Source organism: Coturnix japonica, chromosome 24 (assembly GCF_054131305.1).
Source record: "Coturnix japonica strain WE chromosome 24, WE-NBRP24, whole genome shotgun sequence".
NCBI lineage: Eukaryota > Metazoa > Chordata > Aves > Galliformes > Phasianidae > Coturnix > Coturnix japonica.
The window spans coordinates 8,335,844-8,351,088 of record NC_140686.1 but is presented as its reverse complement, the minus strand read 5'-3'; the positions used below and the strand labels follow the sequence as shown (position 1 = coordinate 8,351,088).

Genomic DNA, 15,245 nt, shown 5'->3' with positions numbered 1-15,245 from the left:
GTGCTATAGTGTGTTGTATAGGGTATTCTATGGGGTGTTCTATAGGGTATTCTATGGGGTATTCTATGGGGTGTTCTATAGGGTGCTTTATAGGGTGTGCTATGGGGTGGTCTATAGGGTGTTCTGTTCTATAGGGTGCTCTCTATGGTGTCCATGTGTCCCTACACACTCAGCTCTATTTACTCCCATCTCTCACCCACGTGCCCTTTTCCCGCCCCCCAAGAGCGCGCCATCTCTCTAAGCCCCGCCCCCAACCCTAGTGGGCGTGGCCTCTGTTGGCACCGCCCCTTTGCGTGATGACGTCACGACGAGGCGGAGCTTACGGCCGCTACTTCCGGGTTTCCCGGCCGGGTCGTGGAGGCGGTGAGAGGGGGGGGGATGGGATGGAATGGGGCGATGTGGGGCCGGGGATATGTGGGGCCATTGCCCGCTGTGGGGCTAATGGGGTCCGGTGGGTGCTGGGCCGCAGTGGGGCTGCTATAGGCCCTATGGACCCATTAGTCACTATGGGGCTGCTATAGGCCCTATGGACCCATTAGTCACTATGGGGCTGCTATAGGCCCTATGGACTCATAGCTCATAGTGGGGCTGCTCTGGGCCCTATGGATCCCCTGTAACCAGAGGACATGGAACACCCGGCTGTTATGGGGCAGGACTCAGCCCCACAACAGGGCAGGACTCGGCCCCATAACAGGGCAGGACTCAGGCCCACAACAGGGCAGGACTCGGCCCCACAACAGGGCAGGACTCAGCCCCATAACAGGGCAGGACTCAGCCCCATAACAGGGCAGGACTCAGCCCCATAACAGGGCAGGACTCAGCCCCACAACAGGGCAGGACTCGGCCCCATAACAGGGCAGGACTCAGCCCCATAACAGGGCAGGACTCAGCCCCATAACAGGGGGAGGTGACGCTCCTGCAGCACTTTGACACCTGTTGCATCAACTGCTGGATGGGGCTGGGATCGGAGCTGCTGCCCCACAGCTGTGGGGTGTTGTGGGATCTGTGGGGCAGGCTGAGCTCTCCTCCATCCCATCCATCCCATCCCATCCATCCCATCCCATCCCATCCATCCCATCCCATCCATCCCATCCCATCCATCCCATCCCATCCATCCCATCCCATCCCATCCATCCCATCCCATCCCATCCCATCCCATCCCATCCCATCCCATCCATCCCATCCCATCCCATCCATCCCATCCATCCCATCCCATCCCATCCCATCCCATCCCATCCCATCCCATCCCATCCCATCCATCCCATCCCATCCCATCCATCCCATCCACCCCATCCCATCCCATCCATCCCATCCCATCCCATCCATCCCATCCATCCCATCCCATCCCATTCCCATCCCATCCATCCCATCCATCCCATCCCATCCTGTTGTTGCTGAGTTTTGCTGTGCTCGTTCCTGGAACATGAGCTGTTCCCTTTGCAGCCCTGACTCACGGCACCACTCATGTTTTCCAGCTGTGATGCTCAGGAGCTGTTTGTAACCGTGGGACAGCACAGAGCTGCACAGCCCCGCACTGAGCAGCCCCAGCTCTGCAGCCCCACCAGGTAATAACGTCACTCTTTGCTTTCTGTTTTATTTCTCCTGTTGCTCTCAGGGTGGGGGGGCAGCGCTGCTGTGAGCTCCCAGCTCCGCCCCACATGGGGTGCATGGAGTGGAGCTATGGGGCTGCCATGGGGAGGAGCAGCCCCACGTCCCAGGGCTGAGCTGGAGCAGACAGGTCGGGCTGGTTTGTGCTGCTGGGAGCTCCAGGCTCCATCCCACGTCAACAAGGGCAGAGCTGCATCGCTGCTCATAGGGACAGCAAGGGGGGCATTGCTGGCTGCATTGCTGCCTGGCTGCATTGCTATCCAGCTGCATTGCTGTCCGGCTGCATTGTTGCCTGGCTGCATTGCTGGCCGCATTGCTGTCCGGCCGCATTGCTGTCCAGCTGCATTGCTGGTTGCATTGCTGGCTGCATTGCTGTTATGGCCTTGCAGCAGGGCTCTGTGGGTTGTGGGTTCTGCAAAGCTCTGCCGTCGGTCGATGTTGCAACCGCGAGTGGGAAACCTCGTGATGAGCAGAGCTGGTTTCTTTTCCTATAAGATCGTCTGGTGAACTCTGAGCAACGTGGGGCTGGTTGTTGGGGGGCAGCTGGGGCTGTTGGGGCTGCTGGGATTTGGGGTTTTGCCTTTGGATTTGGGGTTTCTGCTTGGGGTCTGGGGCCCTTGTTTGGGATCTGAGGTTCTTACTTGGGATCTGGGTCCCTTGCTTGGGATCTGGAGCCCTTGCTTGGGATCTGGGGATCCTTGCTTGGGATCTGGGGTTCCTTACTTGGGATCTGAGGCTTTTCCTTGGGGTTTGAGGTTCTTACTTGGGATCTGAGTCCCTTGCTTGGGGTCTTAGGCTCTTGCTTGGGATCTGAGGCTCTTATTTGGGGTCTGGAGCCCTCACTTGGGGTCTGCAGTTGTTGCCTGGGATCTGTGGGTCCTTCCTTTGAGTCTGAGGCTCTTCCCCGTGGTTTGAGGTTCTCACTCAGGGTTTGGGACACCCCCACATCTGCCCTTTGCTCCCACAGCTCCAGCCACAGCCCGGCTGCTCTGTGTGGTTTCAATGGGGCAGAGCTGCAGCATCTCCCCCCCCCCAAAGTGCCCCCCATCCAACTGATGTTGTGTGACCCACAGGTGACATGTGACCACGGGTGGGAGCAGCAGCTGAGATGCATCCGAGCCACAGCGATGACCCCAAGGCAGCCGTCCAGGTGAGCTGGGCTCTGCTCCTCCTGCACACACTGAGGACCCCGTGCACTGCTGGGACCTGCTGCTTCCAGCCCTTTGCAGCTGCATGTGGGACCTGCAGACCCTGTGTGATGTGGGCACTGCCCCAGGAACCCACTGCGCCCCATAGCAGCTGTGGGGGGAGCAGCCGTGATCATTTACAAGAGCCAGGTGGACTCTTGGCCCCACATTTCTTGCAGCCCAGCATCCCATGGCCTGACAGCATTGCTTGCATCCTGCTGGCCCATTGCTTGCAGCTCGGCATCCCCAAACCTTGAGCCCAGCATCCCAGTTGCTTGCAGCTTGACTTCCCATCGCTTGCAGCCCTGTATCCCAGTTGCTCACAGCCCAGTTCCCCCATATGTTACAGCTCAGCTTCCTGGTTGCTTGCAGCCCAGCTACCCAATTGCTTGAGGCTCAGTGTCCCCATATCTTGCAGCTCAGCATCCTGGTTGCTTGCAGATTTGGGTCCTGATTGCTTGCAGCCCACCATCCCTGTTTGCAGCCCAGCTTCCCAGTTGCTTGAGGCTCAGTTTCCCAGTTACTTACAGCTCAGTGTCCCCATACCTTGCAGCTCAGCATCCTGGTTCCTTGCAGATTTGGGTCTTGATTGCTTTCAGCCCAGCATCCCGGTTGTTTGCAGCCCCCCATCCCTGTTTGCATCCCAGCTTCCCACTTGCTTACAGCCAGGTGTCCCCATATCTTGCAGCCCACCTTCCCAGTTGCTTGCACCCCACTTCCATGCAGCCCTACATCTTGCAGCTCAGCATCCCACTTTCTTGCATCCCCGTTGTTTGCTCGGTGTCCCCCCATTTCATCCCTTATCCCTTCCCCTACCTCCTGCCCCTGCAGCTGATCAAGAAGCAGCTGGTGAGCTCCATCAAGGCGCTGCAGAAGCAATACGTCTCGTCGGACGCGGTGGTGACCAGCGATGACAGCAACGCCAACACGTTGTGCTGCGCCCTGGAGGCTGTTTTTGTGCACGGGCTGAAGGCGAAGCACATCAGGACGGAGGCAGGAGCCAAAGGGAAGAAAGCAGGAGGGCGGCTGCTGCTGCCCCAGCCCGTGTTCTGGGCGCTGCTGAAGAGCATCACACACCGGTGCGTCCCATGTTCGTCTTGCTGCCCTTTTAAAGGAGGTTAAAGGGGGTTTGTATGGCTGATACGGAGCTGCCCACGCTCTGCACTGTGTGATCTCAGAGTGTTGGGACCTGAAAGAGAACACGGTGCTGCTGGGGGTCACATGGTGGTGTCACCCCCTCCCCATTGATACCCCATACACACAGAGGTGTGAGATCCCCCCCAGCCCCATCAGCTGCTCAGAAGTGAATATAGAGTGGGGTTAAAGGAGGTTTGTATGGCTGCCGTGGAGCTGCCCAAGCTCTGCACCCTGCGGCTGTGTGATCTAAGAGTGTGTTGGGACCTGGAAGGTGTGTGAAGGGGAACACGGTGCTGCTGGGGGGCACATGGTGGTGTCACCCCCTCCCCATTGATACCCCATACACACAGAGGTCTGAGGTCCCCCCCCCAGCCCCATCAGCTGCTCGGGAGTGAATAGGGTGGATGATGAGGGTCCTTTGGTGCTGTGCCCCCTCGAGGTGTTTCTCCTCTGCCCATCAAAGCCAACCAACCTGCCCTGTTGTTCCCAGCTGGGAGCTGGGGTTTTTTGGGGGAAAAGCAGCCAAAATGAGGGCGGTGAGGGTGGATGGGGAGCTTCACTCAACACCCCTGTGCTCCTATTTCTGCAGCACTCAGATGCATGGTGGGCACTGATGGGTGACACCAATGGGTGACTCCAGTGGGTGACTCCAATGGGTGACTCCAATGGGTGACTCCAATGGGTTTTCTGCTCCCTTCCCCACGTGAAAGCAGGGGAGACACCTCCAGCCAATAGGGCAGCACCCAGCAGTGGCTGAACCCGATAGATTTAATGTAGGGTCAGTTCAGGAGCTGATGTTTTACCCCATAGGAAACCACAGCCCATAACGCAGCGCTATGGGAGCGTGTCCCTCACACCCTCACTCTTCTCTCCTTCCTCTCTCCCTCCAAACAGGAACATCATCTCGGAGCTGGAGCAGCTCATTTTCATCACCACGGACGTGGGTCGCTGCCGGGCCTGGCTGAGGTTGGCTCTGAACGATGGTTTGGTGGAATGTTACCTAAAGCTGCTGCTGCGCGAGCGCTCCCGACTGCCCGACTTCTACCAGCCCCCAGCGCTGCTCCTGGACGCCGAGGAGTGCGAGTTCCTGCTGAGCTACCTGCAGGGCCTGTCGTCCCTCACCTTCCAGCTGTCCTATAAGTCGGCCGTGCTCAATGAATGGACCGTCACCCCCCTGTCCCTATCAGGGCTGTGCCCCGTGTCCGAGTTGCTGGAGCCCCCAGCGGCCGAACCGCAGAGAAAAGCATCTCTGGGCTCCATCTCTCAATCTTCGGGCTCTGATGAGATTGAGATCCAGCCCCCGGCGCTGCCCATTGGTAAGGCTGGTGATAAACCCACGCGGACATCGTCCTCGTTGAGCTTGAACACCACGGGTTCATCGCAGTTGTCCTCCAGCCTGGGCTCCGACAGCACCCAGCCCCACTGCGCCCGCAGCGCCGACGAGCCGCTGTCCTGCGACTCCGACCTGGGCACGGCCACGGCCGAGGACCTGGACAGGTCACTGCAAGAGTGAGTCCCCTCCTCACCTCTGGTTTTCTCTCTATTTAACAACATTTTCCTCTTGGAAAGGCAGAAAGAAGCAGCGTGGCTGTATCTTTGGGCTGGAGCTCAGCACAGGCTCGTTAGGAGCTTTGGAGCACTTGAATGTGGCTGTTTCCCATGGCTCAGAGCTCTGCTCTCCCCATCCCTCGCAGTGTCACCTGCTCCGGGCTCTGGGCAGGGATGATAATCCCAATGTAGAACCCGTGACTCAATCCTCAGCCTGACCCTGGTTTGCTCTGAGCTGGGGCCGTGGGAATGTCTGCTCACAGAGGGACCTCAAAGATCAGAGCCATGGAATTGAGGTTGGATTGAGTAGGGTTGGGTTGGAAGGGAGCCTAAGGATCGTAGAGCCATGAAATGGTTGAGTTGGGTTCAATAGGGTTGGGTTGGAAGGGACCTTAAGGATTGTAGAGTCATAGAGTGGTTGGGTTGGGTTGTGTAGGATTGGGTTGGATTGAGTAGGGTTGGGTTGGAAGGGACATTAGGATTGTAGAGCCATGGAGTGGTTGGGTTGGGTTGGGTTGAGTAGGCTTGGTTGGAAGGGACCGTAAGGATCGTAGAGCCATGGAATGGTTGGGTTGGGTTGAGTAGGGTTGGGTTGGGTTGAGTAGGGTTGGGTTGGAAGGGACCTTAAGGATCATAGAACCATGGAATGGTTGGGTTGGGTTGAGTAGGGTTGGGTCAGAAGGGACCGTAAGGATCATAGAGCCATGGAATGGCTGAGTTGGGTTGAGTTGGGTTCAGTAAGATTGGGTTGGAAGGGGCCTTAAAGATCAACCAAATAATGGATTAAAAGTGAGATGGGTTCAGGAACGGTCACAATGCCTCGTGTGTGACATTGCTCTGAGCTGGGGCCATGGCAATGCCTGCAAACAGCTCCATTGGCAGCAGCTGGGCTCATTAGCTCACCCTGTTGGCTAATTAAAGCCCCCTCACCTGGTTAGGACTGGCATCCTTTGGGGGGTCTCTGAGGGTGCACCCCCCCTTTCTTCTCACTGCTCTTCTCTTCCCAGGGTTCTGTCTGAGTTCAGGAAGGCTGAGCCGAGTGGTGCCCCATCGGAGCGGCTCCTCCCGGCCGTGCTGGGCTGCTCCCCACCGCCCCCCCAGGACCCTCTGCCCTCCCCACCAGCACCTGATGACTGCACTGTCCCCAATGATGAGGGCAGCATCCCGACCCCAAGGAGCCTGGATGAGGGGAAGGAAGGCTGCGTGCTGCTCAGCCCCGCTGCCAAACCCCTCTGCTCCCCGCTGCCGGGCTGCCCGGTAGGTGTCACAGCCACAATCCTCATGTTATCCATCCTGCTTTAATGGGGGGGTGAAGGGGGTGGCAGCGTCTCTGGACTCCCAGCATTCATCTGCAGAGCTGCCAGCAGCATTTCTGCTGTAAATAATGCCCAAATCCATTCTCAGCATCCAGATCCCACTGAGCCGTCCTGGGTCTGAGCCCACAGCCCCCATTACAACGAGTGCTGGGGATGCATTTCCCACCCCCCCCCCAGCATCTCTCCCTTGTGTCCATGTTCCTTTGGCTCCTTCCCAGTCTCCTCCGCTTCCTCCTGGCCTGGGCCCAGCCTGACTAATCTATGGATAACATACGTGTCAACAGGAAACCCCCCTCCAGCTCTGGGCATGACTCACACAGCAACCTGCATTCCTCAGCCCAGAGTAAACAGGGCCTTCAGCACCTCCTGCTCTTCTCTTTGCTGCCGATTCCCATCGTGTTTTTGTTCATAGTTGGGATAAAACGCCCTTGGGAGGCAAAGGGGGGTCAGTCCTAATGGGAGCCAACGTTACTGAGCTCCTCTCCTGAGCCCCTCGGTGGTTATAGGGGGAGAGAACCAACCCGAGTGTGGTTTTGTGCTCTCAGTTCCAACCCATCCCACTGTGCCCATATGTAGAATCATTGAGATCTCCAGGCTCATCCATCCACCCCAAGTCCTTCCCCCCCATGTCCCCCACTTTGTGTCCCTGCCCTGCAGCCCAGCTGTGTGTACACGGGGTCGCAGTGGATGTGTCTGAGTTGGTTGGTGGCTGTTTCATTCTGTTGCATCTCTTTTATCACAGAATAGGAAGAGTTGGATCTCGGAAGACGATTTCTACAGACCTTCAGCAGGAGACAGCGATGACATCCCGGCTGATCCCAATGGCTTCGTGCCCGATGGGGCCGGGGGGGGCCCAACCTCGGGGCTGCTCAGTGCTTTGGATCTGGAAGGGCCGTCCCTGCAGGGCCCCAGGCTGTCCCCAGAGAGGGAGCAGAAGGGATTCAGCGTCGTGCACCGCCGGCAGATGGGTGCGTGTGCCCCATAGCCCCGCTGTGGGTCCGGTGGGGCGTCGGAGCTGTCACCCATTTCAGAGCAGCTCGTTGCTGAGTTGAAAGGCCCACAGCTGGTGCTCAGTGTGGCACTGCTGAGCCTATGGGGCAATGCTGAGCCTATGGGGCAATGCTGGGACACGTGAGAGGGGACGTGATGCTCTGGGTGCGGCTGCCCCACACGGCACAGATTTCCTTTACACCCTCCTTAGCCTCCAAAATGTGTATGGATCACAATGGGGTGCAGCAAGCCAGTCCTCCAAACTCCTGCCCCATCCCTTATTCCATTGGGGTCCTCTTCCATATTCCACCAGGATCCCTTTACTATATTCCACTGGGATCCCCATCTCATACTCCACCAGGGTCCACTCTCTGTCTCATATTCCACTGGGATCCCCATCCATCTCCCACTGGGATCTGTTCTCCATCCATCTCCCATTGGGATCCCCATCCATCTCCCACTGAGATCTGTTCCCCATCCATCTCCCACTGAGATCTGTTCCCCATCCATCTCCCACGAGGATCCCCATCCCATCTCCCACTGGGATCCCCATCCCATCTCCCACTGGGATCCCCATCCATCTCCCATTGGGATCCTCATCCATGTCCCATAGGGATTTTCATCCATGTCCCACTGGGATCCCCATCCATCTCCCATTGAGATCCTCATCCATCTCCCATTGGGATTTTCATCCATGTCCCATTGGGATCCCCATCCATCTCCCATTGGGTTCCTCATCCATCTCCCTCTGGGATCCCCATCCATCTCCCATTGGGATCCCCATCCACCTCCCACCAAACCCTCAGTCCCTCTGCTCACACCCTGAGCCCCTTCCTGTCCCTCCTCCCTCCCCACTCCAGGTCCCACTAATCCATCCCTTTTCCCCCCCAGGTCTCTCCAACCCTTTCCGGGGTCTCCTGAAGCTGGGCACCCTGGAGCGCCGCGGTGCCATGGGCATCTGGAAGGAGTTCTCCTGCGAGCTGTCGCCGCTGGAGCTGCGGCTCTTCCTGGACCACGAGGACCGGATCTGCGTTGAGAGCTTCTCCCTGCTGCGCTGCGAGTCGCTGGCACTGACGCATTCGGATGGGAGATTCGAGCTGGTTTTCCTGGGGAAGAAGCTGTTCTTGAGGGCTCCGTGCAGGGATGAGGCTGAGGACTGGCTGGATCGCATCCGTGAGGCGCTGCGCAAGTGCCGCCCGCAGCTGGAGGAGGAGGAATGGGAGACACTGGAGTGCAATGAGGACGGCGGGGATGGCTGCGAGCCCTGCGCTCTGCCCCAGTGTGAGACAGCGGGGAACGGCTTGGATTGGACCCTACCCCATAAACCAGAGCTGGATGCCATCAAAGAGTCTGTTCTATACGCGGACGTCGATAAGATGTGGGTCCCTTTTATCTTTTCCCTCTCGCTGGAGACCTTAAAGTGCTTTAAAGTGAGGAACAACGAGAAAATCTTAAGCAACAGCTACGGCATAGAGACCATCCAGGACATCCTCCCCGACACCAGCCTGGGGGGACCCTCCTTCTTCAAGGTGATCACCTCCAAAGCTGTGCTCAAACTGCAGGCTGAGAGCGCGCAGGAGGCGGCAGCGTGGAGGGAGCTGGTGAGAGCCGTGCTGGGCTCCTACCTGGAGGCAGCCGAGGAGGCGCTGACCCTGGGCGGCAGCTTGGACGGCCATTCCCAGGTGCTGCTGAAGAGCACGGTGAAGGAGAACGGCTTCTTGCTGCAGTACCTGGTGGCCATCCCCGTGGAGAAGGGCTTGGACTCGCAGAGCTTCATCTGCGCAGGTAGATGGGGCTGGTTTACAGGGAGGAACGCAGCTTCAGGTTAATGGTGGTGCCCTTCTGTTGGGCTGCAGGGCCAGATTTCATGGTGTCCTTGGCACAAGGAGAATCCCCCAGCACCAAATCTCCATCCCCATCCCCCCATTGCATCAAACCACGCTCTGCTGGGGTGCATCAAACCACGCTCTGCTGTGTTGCTGCCTGCTTGCTATGCAGGGTGGGCAATAGATGGGCTCTAAGCGACCTCAGGTGGAGCTGCTGGACCCCCATGGTGCCCCCAGCCCCAAGGAAGGCGTGCTCGAAGGCAATGCATTGCAGCAGGGCAGTTTTTCCTGTAGGGCTGCTCTGGGTGTGACATCTGGTTGGTGCAGCGTTCACTCAACCTTCCACCTCCTCTTGCTTTAATAGCAGAACACCCACTGACCTCTATGGGAGCTGTAATTTGTTCTGTACCTCGCTGAGGTCATTAACCTTCAGCTTTTCTCTCGCTCCAGCCTTGTTTCTCATCCCCTCCAGCAGGTTCTTCATCTGTTTTGTTCCATATTTCCCATTGCTCGCTCTCTGCCTTCCCCCCAGGCCGTGTCCTTCCACCTCCCAACACAGGGGAGCAGAAGACGAGGACACCCATCCCCCCCTTCCCCATTTCTTTGCTCAGGTCTCTGCTTCCTTCCAGCCCTGACACCCATGAGGACAGCAGAGCTTTCCCATTGTGCTGGGATAGGACAAGAAACATTGGGCTTCTTTGTTTGATATTCACCACCTGAGCTCCATAAAACATTAGCAGAGCACTCCAGGTTGCAATTAAGTGGATGCTGCAGCTTTCTGGAGGGTGATGGGGTGGCCCTGGCTCTCCCTGGAGCAGACACCGACCCACCGACGCTGCATTGGTGGTTTTAGAGAAGTGAAGCCATTAAAAATAGAACCCGGAGTTTTCCTGTCCCCATGACCCTATTGGGATGGAGCAGCTGTCAGAGCGCTGCAGCTCGTCCCCAGGAGCTCAGCCAGGTTCTCCTGGGGCTGCACATCTCAGTGTTTGCTTCTCCCATCCCCGGTGATGGGGTGGGCAGGGGGGAGTACATTGTGCTGCTGTGATGTCCTAAATGAAGGGCAGGGGGGAATAAACACTTTAAATCCATAGAGGCACAGTTTGGTAGGGACCTCAAAGATCACAGAGCCATGGAATCACAGCATGGATGGGTTGGAAGGGACCTCAAAGATCATAGAGCCATGGAATTGAGGTTGGATTGAGTAGGGTTGGGTTGGAAGGGTCCTTAAGGATTGTAGAGCCATGGAGTGGTTGGGTTGGGTTGGGTTGAGTAGGGTTGGGTTCGAAGGGTCCTTAAGGATTGTAGAGCCATGGAGTGGTTGGGTTGGGTTGGGTTGAGTAGGGTTGGGTCGGAAGGGACCTTAAGGATCATAGAGCCATGGAATGGCTGAGTTGGGTTGAGTTGTGTTGAGTAAGATTGGGTTGGAAGGGGCCTTAAAGATCATCTAAATAATGGATTAAAAGTGAGATGGGTTCAGGAACGGTCACGATGCCTCGTGTGTGACGTTGGTCTGTCATGGTCTAACTGAACCCCAAGCCCCCTGGCACATGCTTTACCGCTCATCCACCCCCCTCCCAGGTTTTCCTGCCCCATGTCTCACCCCACATCTCCCCCCAGCTCCAGGGGTCCCCTCTTACCTTCTATTCTCTGCTCCCCAAAGGCTGCTCCAGGCAGATCGGCTTCTCCTTTGCCAAACCCAAACTCTGCTCCTACTCCGGGCTCTACTACTGCGACAGCTGCCACCGGGACGACGAGCTGGTCATCCCCTCCCGCCTCATCCACAACTGGGACCTGAGCAAGAGAGGGGTGAGCAGGATGGATCCATGCCTGGGGGGGGACCTGGGGGTCCCTCTGTGTGACCCCTCACCCTCTGTGTGCCGTAGGTTTGCCGTCAGGCGCTGAAGTTCCTCACCCAGATCCGTAAGCAGCCGCTGATTGATCTCAAGTTGGTCAACGAGAGCCTTTATGACCACGTGGAGAGGATGAGGCGCATCCGCCAGAGCCGGGAGCAGCTGAAGCTGTTGGGGGATTATTTGAGTGTGTGTCGCAGTGGGGCACTGAAGGAGCTGAGCAAGCGGTGAGCAACACGAGGGCCTGGTGCTGGGGGCTGCCTCGCTTCATCTGTCACCATTGCTGCCATTGTGGGGTTAAAGGGGACCTCAGAGGTTGGAGAACTGTGGGGTCATGGCGTGGTTGGATCAGAAGGGACCTTAAAGATTGTAGAATTATGGAATCATGGTGAAGTTGGGTTGGAAGGGACCTGAAAGATGGGAGAGCGATGGAACCAGGGCACGGTTGGATTGGAAGGGTCCTTAAAGACTGCAGAATTATCATGGTGCAGTTGGGTTGGAAGGGACCTAAAGATGGGAGAGCGATGGAATCAGAGAATGGTTGGGTTGGAAGGGACCTTAAAGATTGCAGAATTATGGAATCTTGGTGAAATTGGGTTGGAAGGGACCTAAAAGATGGGAGAGCGATAGAATTGGGGCATGGTTGGGTCAGAAGGGAGACCTCATAGATCACAGACCTTCCTCCCCACATCCGCGCTGTCAGATGGAAGCCGTGCCCCCCCATCCTGCCCCCACCAAACCACGCTGCCCCTGACCCCCCCAGGCTCTACCAGCCGTTCCTATGGGATATAGGCTGTTCTCCCCCCCATGGAATCTGCTGGAGGAAGCTCCCCATGTGTCCGTGGGGCGGCGCAGGGGGATGGGCCGGAGGAAGCTCTTTCCTGGCTGGGGCTGAACAGGAAACACCTGGGCAAACAGATGAGAGCGTTTCTTTTTCCCCTTTTTGAAATGCTCCCAAACAATTTTCAATGGCAGGATCTGCGATGCCTTGACTTGGCGCGGCGTCAGCTTGACGCTCCCCAGGAGCCTTCATCACCCCGCGGGCTCTTCCTCACCCCTCCGGGATGTGGGAAGCCCCCACCCAGCTCCTCTCTGTGCTTATTTACAGCCTCGATGACAGGAATTACCTCCTGGAGTGCCCCCACAAGTTCAGCGTGGCCGACCTGCAGCAGGTGAGCGCCCCAAGACGTGTGTCCGTGGGGGGCTGATGGAATGGGGGGCTGATGGAATGGGGCCCTTCTGCAGATGTGGGTTTCACACCACTGCGTTCCTCTTCTCTTTGTTTCCTGTTATCACTGTGGCTTTGGGGCTGAAATCATGGGGGTGGGATGGGATGGGTTGAAATGGGATGGGATTGGTGGGGTTGGGATGGGATTGGTTAGGTTGGGATTGAATTGGTTGGATTGGAATGGGATGGGGTTGGTTGGGATGGGATTGGTTGGGTCGGGATTGGTTGGGATGGGGTTTGTTGGGATGGGATGGGATGGGGTTGGGATGGGATGGGATGGGATTGGTAGGGATGGGATTGGGGTAGGTTGGAATGGGTCTGTGTTGAACTGGGATGGGGTTGGGATGGAATGGGTGGAGTTGAGGGATTGGATTGGAGTGGGATGGGGTGGGTTGAGTGGGAATGGGATGGGTTGTTGGATGGGGTTGCGTTGGGATGGGGTGGGATGGGATGGGATGGGATTGGTGCGGTTGGGATTGGGGTAGGTTGGGATGGGGTTGGGATGGGATGCGTGGAGTGGAGGGATTGGATTGGAGTGGGATGGGGTGGGTTGAGTGGGACTGGAATAGGTGGGAATGGGATGGGTTGTTGGATGGGGTTGTGTTGGGGTGGGCTGGGATGGGCTCGGGATGGGATGGATGGAGTTGAATGAGGTTGGGTTGAAGTGGGATGGGTTGAATGGAGTGGGTTGAGTGGGGATGGCGTGGGATGGTGTTGGGGTGGAATGGGGTTGGGATGGGATCTTTTGGGATGGCGTTGAGGTAGGATGGCGTTGGGATGGAATGGATTGGGGTGGGTTGAATGGTGTGTGGATGGGATCAGTTGGGATGGTGCCGTGGTGGGAGGGATTGGGATGGGACTGAGATGGGTGGGCTTGAGTGGGATTTGGGTGGGATTGGGTTGGGGTGGGTTAGGTTGGAGCGGGTTGGGGTGTGATGGGATGGGATTGGTTGGGGTGGGTTGGGATGGGATTGGGGTGTGATGGGATGCCTTGGAGGGGGACCTCATGCTCCAAGCACTGCAGGACCATTTGCCCCCATTGAGGCCCATAATAACCCAGCCGTGCCCCACAGATTTCCGACGGCACCTTCGAGCCCTTCCTGCTCTCCGCGATCCAGTTTGCGTCTCACCACGTCTACAGCTGCGACCTGTGCACACAGAGGGGCTTCATCTGCCAGATCTGCGCCCGCGGAGCCGCCATCTTCCCCTTCCAGATGGACTCCACTTCCAGGTGGGCTCCAAATCCAGGTGGGCTCCATTATTTCCAGGTGGGCTCTATATCCATAGGGTCTCCATTCCCAGGTGGGCTCTATATCCAGGTGGGCTCCATTATTTCCATGGGGGCTCCATTTCTATGTGGGCTCCATGATTTCCAGGTGGGCTTCAAATCCAGATGGGCTCCACTCCCAGGTGGGCTCCATGTCCAGGTGGGCTCTATATCCATAGGGTCTCCATTCCCAGGTGGGCTTCAAATCCAGGTGGGCTCTATATCCATGGGGGCTCCATGGGTCGCTGGGGCTTTGGGGGCAGCCTGGGGTGGGGGTGTCCATCCCCCTTCTGTGCTTTGTTCCCTATGGGTTTGGGGTTGTTTTCCAGGTGCAAGGACTGCAGGGCTGTTTTCCATCGGGACTGTTGGGTCAGCGCCGCGTCCTGCCCACGCTGTGAGCGCCGCCAGCGGTACCGACAGCGACAGGAGGAGGAGGAGGAAGGAAATGTGGGGCCCACCCCATAGAGGCTGTGGGGGATGACGTCCACACGGACCCTAAAGGACCTTATGGGGTCAAAAACCCAAAGGCTGCACGTGGTGCACAACCAGACGTCGGACCCTACAGCCAACGGGGGGTGGGCGAGCAATGGGGCTGAGCTGGGGCTGTGGGGCTGCAGCCACCCCCTGCTGCCCCACTGATGGGATGCGGTGATATGGGGGGGGGTTTTGGTGTCCCCATCCATGGGGGATATGGGGCAGGGGCTCCCCAGTGCTGCAGTCCCCATCCCTATGGGGTTTCTGTGTACCCTTTGGGGTTTCTATGTCCCCATCCCTATGGGGTTTCTATGTCCCCATCCCTATGGGGTTTCTATGTCCCCTTTGGGGTTTTGGTCTCCATCCCTTTGGGGCACAGGGGATGGGGGCTCCCCACACTTAGGGGTCAATGTGCCAATGGGCCGCGGGGCTGTGCAATGCCACCCACTGGGGTTGGTGCTGTTCCCCACTGCCATCACCCCAATGTCCCCCATGCGGCTCCATGGGGCTCTCAGGCCGTGCTATGGGGTGGGCTGTGGGGCTGGCTATGGGGCCAGCTGCCATCCCAGCGCTGTCAGTGGGACCCAGGTTGTGGGGCTGGGTGAGCTCGGGGCTGTTTTGGGGTTGTGGGGTTTTGTATGGACGGTGACGTTGTGCCTTGTGGGGCAGAGCTGCTCTGCCGCCCTTTTAACCCCCCCGGCCCCTTTTGGGGCCATTAAGAGAGTTTTATTTTCCTGTCCCTTCAGTGTCATGAGGTTTATTTGGGGCCGCCGTCCCTCCCTGCCCCATAGTGGGGTCAGCACCCCACACA

The 15,245-nt window shown here is 57.8% G+C and overlaps 1 protein-coding gene across 2 annotated transcripts; it reads left to right on the top strand.

Annotated features, from left to right (window-relative positions):
* The first annotated feature begins 275 nt into the window (after positions 1–275).
* PLEKHM1 (pleckstrin homology and RUN domain containing M1) lies at positions 276–15,173 on the top strand. Of its 2 annotated transcripts, none has more exons than XM_015885536.3 (13): positions 276–363; positions 1,476–1,565; positions 2,682–2,758; positions 3,627–3,874; positions 4,827–5,441; positions 6,488–6,737; positions 7,539–7,764; positions 8,678–9,571; positions 11,276–11,421; positions 11,499–11,692; positions 12,574–12,637; positions 13,767–13,924; positions 14,290–15,173. In XM_015885536.3, the coding sequence occupies exons 3-13, from the start codon at positions 2,717–2,719 to the stop codon at positions 14,423–14,425; spliced, it is 2,973 nt and encodes a 990-aa protein (XP_015741022.2). In that variant the 5' UTR covers positions 276–363; positions 1,476–1,565; positions 2,682–2,716; the 3' UTR covers positions 14,426–15,173. The 2 variants fall into 2 exon arrangements, with proteins under 2 accessions (XP_015741022.2, XP_032296780.2); XM_032440889.2 differs by having other exon boundaries at positions 304–363; positions 1,444–1,565.
* Positions 15,174–15,245: the final 72 nt, after the last annotated feature.